This window comes from Ctenopharyngodon idella, chromosome 14 (genome assembly GCF_019924925.1).
Source record: "Ctenopharyngodon idella isolate HZGC_01 chromosome 14, HZGC01, whole genome shotgun sequence".
Taxonomy (NCBI): domain Eukaryota; kingdom Metazoa; phylum Chordata; class Actinopteri; order Cypriniformes; family Xenocyprididae; genus Ctenopharyngodon; species Ctenopharyngodon idella.
Window position 1 is genome coordinate 13028156 of NC_067233.1, and position 10461 is coordinate 13038616.

Here is a 10461-nt window from a genome sequence, read left to right on the forward strand (position 1 = left end):
TGCCCTCTCTTTAATGTGATGTGAAAAAGAAAAAGAAGACTTGCAGAATATAACACATTAGAACAGATGCATGCTATGTAGCCTACTGCACAAATAATTTGGTTAACCGCATCCGGTGTGCATTAGGACCTGTGGGAATCCAGCAGGCAGAGACAGTGCAGGCTTTCAGTCGCTGCATGTCAAGACACACCTGGCTTTCTGATCAGATACAATTCCGTTGAATTTCTCTCTGCGAAATGGAAATAATCTGACAGTTTAATGAATCGATGTTGGTGGCATCGTAATGTCTAGATCGGTACGTAGTATGCTTTAAAACACGAAAGTTCACTACATGCATATATACTAATGTTACTTTCTTTCCCAGTACTGCATATGTGGCAATGTGCATTTAAGCCGACTTAACATACATGGACTACGCAGACGGTCATTTGAGATCCGAAACACCGACGATGAAGTTTCATGAACAATGGCACGAACGCTGCGCGGATCGAGACATATAAAGGGCACGAGAAGTGGGGAAGATGGAAAACAACAAGCCGAGCGAGCATGACATCACGGAGGTGGTGGCGCAGCAGTCTGCCGCGAACCCGAGTGAGAACGGTGTCATGATGGTGATCAACCACAGTAAAGTCTATCCACCCTTCAGCGTGTTGTGGTCGACGGTCCTGTACTGCGCGGAGTTCATATGTGCCTCCGTGCTCATCAGCAGTTACCATAAGAGTGAAGACGTGGTGTGGATGGGACTGACTATAACATTCATGCTGGTTCCGTCGGTGCTGACCCAGCTCACGCTGACGTTCGTTCACCGGGACTTGGGGAGAGACCGACCCCTTGTGCTCTTCATGCATCTGCTTCAGATGGGGCCTATCATAAGGTATGAGTGTGAGAGATGATGGCACTTTATGGTCACATGAACACAATATTGAAATTGTAAACACATACGTGTATATCATGGTAGGTTTATTTTAATGAGTCAGTTTCACTTGAAACGCTTGGCTACAAAAAAAAAAAAAGCTATTGAGTATATCCACCATTATTGTCCAAGAATTGTTATTGTGCAAGATAGTTCATTGAATGCTTATTGAGCTTTTGTGGCAATGTCTTCTGGCTCATGTTGTCACTATAAACTGTCACAATAGAATATGAAATTAAAGGGTTAGTTCACACAAAAATGAAATTTCTGTCATTACTCACCCTCATGTCGTTCCACACCCGTAAGACAATTCATCTTCGGAACACAAATTAAGATATTTTTGATGAAATCCGAGAGCTGTCTGACTCTTCAATAGACAGCAATTTAACCACCACTTTCAAGGTCCAGAAAGATACCAAAGACATTGTTAAAATAGTCCACGTGACTGCAGTGGTTCAACCTTAATTTTATGAAGTGACGAGAATACTTTTTGTGTGCAAAAACAAAACAAAAATAATGACTTAGTAGTTGACTATAATAGGTTATGTTAAAGTTATTCATTTTAAACTTAAAAATTATATAGTAATGTACTGATTGAGGGTTCCCTGTATAGTTGGGAGAGATTTAACATGTATTAACATGTAGGCCTACCTGAAATATTTACAAATGAATCAAATTGTGTAATACTGATATTTTCAGAGAAGGTTATCATACTGTCTATACTAGCGCAAGAATTAGACAGCATAAGAACATTCAAACAGTACAGCAGAAAGCTTGAGACATTACCACCAAAATATTGGCATAGGTAGATGTCATTCTGAATAATCAGATATCAGTATAGGTGCCGAAATTTTGTATCTGTGCATCCTTTATTTAGACATATCCTTATAGTTTAATATAAAATGTCACGGGTCAGTGTTAAAGGGTTAGTTCACCCAAAAATGAAAATTCTATTATTAATTACTCACCCTCATGTCGTTCCACACCCGTAACACCTTCGTTAATCATTGGAACACAAATTAAGATATTTTTCATAAAATCCGATGGCTCAGTGAGACCTGCATTGCCAACAAGACAATTAACACTTTCAATGCCCAGAAATCCACTAAAGACGTATTTAAAACAGTTCATGTGACTACAGTGGTTCAACCTTAATGTTATGAGGCGACGAGAATACTTTTTGTGCGCCAAAAAAACCCCAAAATAACGAGTTTATTCAACAATATGGGCGATTTCAAAAAACAAGGCTTCGTTATGTCATAAGTGTTCCAAAATCTCAGTAGTTCACCACTGCGGGGCGTGACTTTGGCAGTTTGATACGCGCTCCGAACCACTGATTCGAAACAAAAGATTAGTAAAGCTTCATGAAGCAGTGTTTTGAAAATCGCCCATCACTAGATATTGTTGAATAAAGTCGTTATTTTGTTTTTTTGAGGCACAAAAAGTATTCTTGTCGCTTCATAACATTAAGGTTGAACCACTGTAGTCATGAACTGTTTTAAATACGTCTTTAGTAGCTTTTTGGGCATTGAAAGTGTTAATTGTCTTGCTGGCAATGCAGGCCTCACTGAGCCATCGGATTTTATGAAAAATATCTTAATTTGTGTTCCGATGATTAACGAAGGTGTTACGGGTGTGGAATGACACGAGGGTGAGTAATTAATGACAGAATTTTCATTTTTGGGTGAACTAACCCTTTAAGAATTTTCAAAGTTCAAACTGTTACTGAAAATATGAGAAGTCTCCCAAAACACCTTTCAGATACAGTACTCCCATTACTTCAGGCATCCGTGTGTTTCAAATTTCAAAATGTTTTCAGTCTTGTTGAGCAAGTACTAACATGTTTTCCCGGTTATTAAGGTGGAGTTTGGGGAGTTTAGGATGTAAATGAGAGTAAAACCAAAAGTTCCCAGCGGGATTCAATCTTATTGGTTGGAATTTAAATCTAAGGGTGTGTCATTTCTCTGTCTACCTTCAGTTATTCTACTCTGTTTTAATGACACTGTAATTTAGGATAATGTGGGAGGTCACACAAGGACAGATACTATCTAGGTTGTGTCTTATTGTATTCAAATATCAAAGGCTGTTGACTGTATACAGCAGAAATCATTGTCAAGTCTTGCGACTAGTGTAAACAACAGATTTATACTGTCAGCAGTGCACTACACTTGCTTTTTATGTACAGTAGTCATCATTTGAAGTGGATCAAAACCTTTCATCAAAGTTGTCCTAAAACCTTCTTCTTAGGACAACTTTGAACTTTTTTGATCCACTTCAAATGTTGACTATTGTATTTAAAATGTATATTTATAACTGTCTTACCACCTGCCAAATTAAGTTGTTTATATTAAAAATGCCTTTGCTTTGCAGATGATTTCTTACCGAAAAAAAGCATGTGGTTTAGCATTCAGTCTTCAGGTCTGCAAAAGCTTCAGATCAAATTGAAATTCAAAGAGGAACAGTGGCTGGTTATCATTTTAAGGTTTATTTATTTATATAAGGTATTCTTCTATGATTGACTGTGTACACTATAGGCAACATCTGTTTCCACTATTATTGTCAAGTCTGAAAAAAATATTAGAGGAATGCAGTATGCAGGTCCAACTTGTGGACTAACTCCTTCTCTGGTATGCTGAGCTGAGGTCAGTAAGCAGTCAGTAGACTGTAAAGAGCAGATCAGTTGTAGGGTCAGCTCTATAAATATCTGACACAATGTCATAAAAACATTCTCTTGAATAGGAATAGTCTTATCTTGCTAAACTCAGATCATCCTGTTTCACAGTAAACATCTTATTGTATTTCTTGAATGAAGAGCTTGGGGGGGGCCAGCATTTCAGAGTGGCGGCTTAGGGGGGTTGGTTGGGTGTTTGGGGGGTTGGTCACCCTCTGGCCTGACAACAGTGCTGTGTATTTATGTGAATGTTTTCTCCTGTTGGTATTGGTCATACAACTCTGCATCGTTAACGCATATTTGAAGGGTTGTGTTTTGCCAAATGTGACCCTGGACCACAAAACCAGTCATAAGGGTCAATTTCTTTGAAAATTATCATCTGAAAGCTGAATAAATAAGCTTTCCATTGATGTATGGTTTGTTAGGATAGGATAATATTTGGCTGAGATAGAATCTGAGGGTGCAAATAAATCAAAATATTGAGAAAATCGCCTTTAAAGTTGTCCAAATGAAGTTCTTAGCAATGCATATTACTTACAAAAATTTTTTTTGATATATTTACAGTAGGAAATTTACAAAATATCTTAATGGAACATGATCTTTACTTAATATCCTAATGATTTTTGGCATAAAAGAAAAATCGATAATTTTGACCCATACAATGTATTGTTGGCTATTGCTACAAATACACCCAGCAACTTATGACTGGTTTTGTGGTCCAGGGTCACAAATTTGGGCTGCAAACACAGAAGATGCATACTGAATTCTTACAAACTGTATCCTTTGGATGGAAAAAAAAGCATCCACCATTGGCAAGTATTAAATATCAAGATCAAAATAGCCACCTTCATCATCTCCTTATATAATAACAGGCGCTGTAGTTGCCTTGTAGAAACCAGAGGCTGTCTTTAGTAATCATTTTACCAAGCTCTGAAAAACAACTTTTTAACAGGCTCCTGTTTCTTTGTGCAGCTCAGGCCAAGCATTCTAATAAGGCAGACAACTCTCGCTTTATTAGATTACAATTGACCCGCACGTTATACGTGTCATAATGTTGTGCATCAGATTATGTAACATGTCTTAAATAGCTTCTTTTTTTTTTTTTTTATAATATCTGTAGATGCTTTTCATGAATTTTACTGCAAAAGATTTCTGAGGCATTTAAAACACTGGTATAAACTTTTTTCTGTGCTCTTGAAATGTATAAGTGCAGTTAATGGTATCTTGTTAAACAAACACTGAAAATCAAACATGTAATATTATTTTTAGGGCTAATTTACATGTTTTCAAAAAAACATGGCCACTCATGCGAACTGAAACAGCCTCTTCCCGCATTCTGTGTCAAAGAGTTGAACTCTTGCTGAAAGCATCCTTCTCGTTTTACAGCAAAAAAAGGCTTTCACAATGACTATGCTGTGATAAAACGAGCGGAAGTCAGTTATTTTCATTTTGAGATAGGGCTAGGTTTAGATTTGAGATGATATGAGCAACAGAGACATTTGGTGAGGTAAGAGTGTGAGCAGAGCAAAGCACACATGATCTGTCACCTGATGCGTTGCATATAGCAGTTGAGCACAAGTGGTGCTAACTGCCAACTAAATACACAGAGGTGTGACAACCTCACACAATTTAACTACACAATCAGTGTGAATGGCCTATACAATATATTTTTTTTTTTTTTTTTTTGTTCTGTGGAACCATATAGAAAATATTTTAAAGAATCTTAGTGCCTAAACGGTTTTGGTTCCCATTGACTTCTATTACATGGAGGGGAACAAAAAATTCTCAAAATATCATCTTTTATGTTCCACAAAAAAAAAAAAAAAAAATTCATACAGGTTTGGAACATAAGTAAATGGTGACAGTTTCCATTTTTGGGTAAATGATCCCATTAAGGATAATATTACTGTAATGCTTTGTGATTTAGTGTTTAGGGTTATACAAAGTAAAATTATCAATGCTGACCGTGAAAAACTGGTTAGTCAAATAGAATATAAACCACTTAAGAATATTCCCCGCTGACTGATGTAATGCTCCAAGCAAGAGATAGGAATGAAGTGATTGACAGTATCAAATGCTGCTGTTAAGTCAAGAAGTACGAGAGCCACAGGTGAGAGAGATATGTCATTTAACACTCTGAGAAGAGCTGTTTCAGTAATGTGGAGAGCCCTGAAGCCTGACAGAAATGTAATTGTACTAATTGCTTCAAAACCACTTTTTCTAAAATTTTTTAGATAAAAGGCAGATTTGAGAGAGATCTAAAATTAGACAGGACAGAGGAATCAGGGTTTTTTTTTTTTTTTTTACATTCTGGATTGACTGTTGCATATTTTAGATAGTCTGGTACTGTTCCAGTGCTGAGGCATTTGTTTATAAAAGACAGGAGGCTAGGTCCCAGAGTATTTGCATTTGCATCAGAGTATCTGTTTGAAAAAATGTGGAGTTGGGCTGGGCGGTATGATGATAAATACTGTTATATTTTGCGATATGTATATATAGCACTATTTACACTTCACAGTGATGAAATACATAAATGAGAATATAAAGAGCTTGACTCTTTTTAACATCATAAGCTGGCTGACACACAGTGTAAGCGCATGCATAGAAAGCTGCATCTCTGAGCATGAGATCTTATGAATTTATGAATTTAGTCATGAATTTAGTTCTCTTTCACACCTAGCTGCGCTTGAATGGTTGAATACACATGCAATTATGTCAAAATGCCGTATTGAGTATTCATGTAAACACAGCCGGTTATGTCTCAAGTGAAAGTAAACAGTTGGGTGTAAAGAGACAGCAGTCGAATATACCTGCTGCTCTGTCGTTAATGTGAATCAAACAAAGGAGATTCTTTTTACAGAATAACTTTTTTTTTAGCTTTAATAAGAATAAATTTTTAATAACAAATGAGATAAAATAACACAAAATAACTATATCATGATATATATTGTGAAATAAAATTTCTCATATGAGGAAATAAGAATATTGTCATATCGCCCACCCCTAATGTGGAGAAATAATGTCTTGTGAAGAGGCAGCAGACTTTAATTGGTCTATAATTTTATAGAGTGTAGCAAGGGCTCTTGTTATAAAAATGGTTTTATTTTGTACACACAGCCCTTGACACAGTGTTTTTGTGTTCCTGCTCTGGACTAGAAACAGAGGAAATCATGAGTATAAAGTTGATTAAACATACCCACAGTACAGGGGGGTCCATTCTTCGTACCTCGCTTAATACATCTGAGATGATTTGACAGATGCCAGATCTTCTAATCGTCATAACTGATGTCTGGCTACTCTGGTTCTTCAAATGATTTTCCGGATTTGGCCTGGATTAAATTGTCTGAGATTACTGTGCCGCCTTGTGTTCATTGGAAAGGGCAGATATCAGTACTCAAAACCATGATCAGCAATGCAGCGATTGGCTGGCGGCAAGACAGTAAAGTAATGACATATTAAAAAGGACACCTGCTCCCGAGCAGGTTTGATTTTACCAACCTGTTGCTATGACAGCAACTCAATAAGATTGACAAGGGTCACTAAGATTATTTTTGTTGAAACAGTGATACATTTTTTCAGGATTCTTTTGTGAATAGCAATTTCAAAAAATTTATTTTAAATAAAAATCTTTTTTAACATTATAAATGTCTTTACTGTCACTTTTAAACAATTTAAAGGGATAGTTCAACCAAAAATGAAAATTCTGTCATCATTTACTCACCCTCAAGTTGTTTCAAACCTGTATACATTTCTTTGTTCTGTTGAAAGTTAAGAAAGTTTGTAACCAGACTGCTTTGGGGAACCATTGACTTCCATATTAGAAAAAAAAAAATACTATGGAAGTCAATGGTTCCCCAAGAACTGTTCAGTTTCCTACATTCTTCAAAATGTCTTCCTTTGTGTTCAACAGAAGAAAGAAATTTATACAGGTTTGGAACAACCTGAGGGTGAGTAAATGATGACAGAATTTTTATTTTGGGGTGAACTATCCCTTTAAGGTGCCCTTGCTGAATAAAAGTATTATTTCTTTTAAAAGTCAATTTGATTACAGTTTAAAGGCAATACTTTATTCAAATTTTGGGTTAATGTTGTACTCAAGCAGGACATGCATACAGCACTGTTGTGAAGTTTTCACCCAGAATGAGCAACACGTTTCTCAAATTTCAGCAAAGTACAAGCTGATAAACTGGTTTGACATGTTTGATCTCTAAGATATTGCTGCCACCTTGTGGAAACTAAAAGTGTATGAGTAGTAAAAGTCTGCTGTGTTTGCTCAAATTGGTAAATAGAGTTATAATCAAAGTTTATATTTTATGGTGTATATGAATCAGTAGTCCTATTCTTAAAATCCATTGTAAACAGCAGAATTATTTTTTTCCCATATATCTAACTGATTCCTTTAATCTTCTTTGAACAGGTGCATTGAAGCTCTTGTTGTTTACTGCCAGGCAGGCAAAAAAGAGGAACCATATGTTACAATTTCAAGAAAAATCAAGCTAAAGCATGGAAGAGGCTTAGGCCCAGCCTTCGAATGTGAGATCGGACACTCTGAGCGCAAACTAGCTGTCCACCGCAATGCCTTTAAACGCACAGCTGTCATCCAGGCCTTCCTAGGCTCCGCTCCTCAGCTCACTCTACAGCTCTACGCTACCATTCAGGAAAAATATGTCCTTCCCACACGGCGTGAGTTTAATTTATTTACCAGATTCCAACTGTAATGTTGGTAACACTTTACAAATAGATCCCATTAATTAATTAAAGGGATAGTTGACCTAAAAATGAAAATTTTCTCATCATTTACTCACCCTCAAGTTGTTCCAAACCTGTATAAATATCTTTGTTCTGGTGTACACAAAGGAAGATATTTGGAAGAATGTTTGTAACCAAGCAGATCTCACGCCCCCATTGACTACCATAGTATTTTTTTCCTACTATGGTCACCAATAGGGGCGAAATCTGCTTGGTTACAAACATTCTTCAGAATTATTCAGAACATTCTCCTTTGTGTTCAGCAGAACAAAGAAATGTATACAGGTTTGGAACAACTTGAGGGTGAGTAAATGATGACTTTTTTTTTTTTTTTGGGGTGAACTATATTTTTCATTGTTAGTTCATGTTAGCTAATGTAGTTAACTAATCATAACCTCATCATAAAGTGTACGATATCGTTTACACTAATGCTCATCCTATTTGTGTTTACAGTTGCCCTGATGATCATTTCCTTGATATCAATCATATACGGGGCTTTAGTTTGCAGTGTTCTGGCCATACAGATCAAGTACGATGACTACAAAGTGCGAATGAAACCTGCTGCCTACCTGTGCATGATCCTCTGGCGAGGGTTAGAGATTGCCACGCGGATCACCACCTTGGTGCTTTTCAGCTCAGCGCTCACGTTCTGGGTGATCCTGGTGGGCCTGACCAACCTGTTCATCTTCTTCTTCCAACCATGGGTTGAGTTCTGGGCCAGGAAGGCATCATTGCCTGAGAACATAGAGAACAACTTCAGTAAGCTGGGCACCACCGTGGTGCTCTGCATGGTCACGCTCCTCTACGCCTGCATCAATATTTTCTGCTGGTCCGCCGTGCAGCTGGACCTAGCCGACCACGACCTGGTGGAGAAACAGCCCCGCTGGAGACGCTTGGCGATTTACTACACCGTTCGCTTTATAGAGAATGTGACCCTCATCGTCTTGTGGTACTACTACAAGACAGACTTCTATGTATACGTGTGCACACCGCTGCTGGTGGTGCAACTTATCGTGTGCTACAGCCTGGCTGTGCTCTTCATGTTGCTCTTCCATCAGTTCTGCCATCCCTGCCGCAGACTCTTCCATTACAACGTCGAGGACTGTTTACGTTGTGCATGCTGCTGGAGGAAAAAACAATCCGAGCTACCTGCAGACCATGCAGATGGTCCTCGGGAACATGCACCTCCTGATCTCACTAACCACCTGACAGATAGAGAAACTGATATTTTGGATGATATCATGGAGGCAGCATGAATTCAGTCCGCTGTTTGTTATTGTAGCGCTGTTTGGGGCCATGCTAGGCGTATTTGCACATATCCTGACTCAGGAGTATTATTTTGAGATGATGAACTATGCTATATCTACTGTACATAGTGAAGGAACAATAGATTATATAGGGTCCCAAAAGCTTCAGGAATTTTGTTTTATGCCATTTGGAGCTGTCCTCCAAAAAAGTGGTGTAGAGCATGATAACAACCTTATTACATTTATGTGGAGAGGGTAGCTCATCATTTATTAATTGTAGAAGTCTGACCCATTTCTTCTTGTTGGCCATTGATGACCAAAGAATGCCTCCGGTTGAATTATGCTGTGATGATTCACAAAGGCAGCTTTCATTAGGAAGCTGCATGGCCAGTCTGTAAGCCAGGTGTGTGGGAAATATGCCAATTTTGGTACCTGCTGTACTAACCTTTTACAGGAAACTGTGACTCAACTAGCCAAAGAGCCTTCTGAACTTTTCTTAGGTTTGCTTCAGCAGCTCTGTGCTTTTTATTAAACCTTTAGTTTGGAGAGCCGTCTTTAATGTTGATAATTGAACTTGCATTTGCCTTAATATTGTGTGATTGTAATTTTGTGCCTGAATAGACTAATGTTCTTAATTTTCCACTGGCAAAAGAGATGTTTGTTTGTTTATTTTGTATGGAAATATTGTTTGCCTGAATTATGTGCCTCTTTAGTACTGATTTGGAAAATATGAATAAAGATGCATTGAATATTTGAATCATGCCTGATAATTATGATTGTGATCTAAAGCATGCCTTTACAAAAGTGTTTGGCTCATAATAAAGATTTTCAGGTGAATCACATGAAACCCGTTTAGAGTATATGTGGTTCATATTTCAATT

At 37.6% G+C, this 10461-nt stretch overlaps 1 protein-coding gene across 1 annotated transcript; it reads left to right on the forward strand.

The window, feature by feature from the left end:
* Nucleotides 1-132: 132 nt before the first annotated feature.
* xkrx (XK related X-linked) lies at nt 133-10337 on the forward strand. The gene is made up of 4 exons (XM_051860442.1): nt 133-295; nt 365-874; nt 8002-8267; nt 8787-10337. The coding sequence occupies exons 2-4, from the start codon at nt 522-524 to the stop codon at nt 9587-9589; spliced, it is 1422 nt and encodes a 473-aa protein (XP_051716402.1). The 5' UTR covers nt 133-295; nt 365-521; the 3' UTR covers nt 9590-10337.
* The last annotated feature ends 124 nt before the right edge of the window (nt 10338-10461 follow it).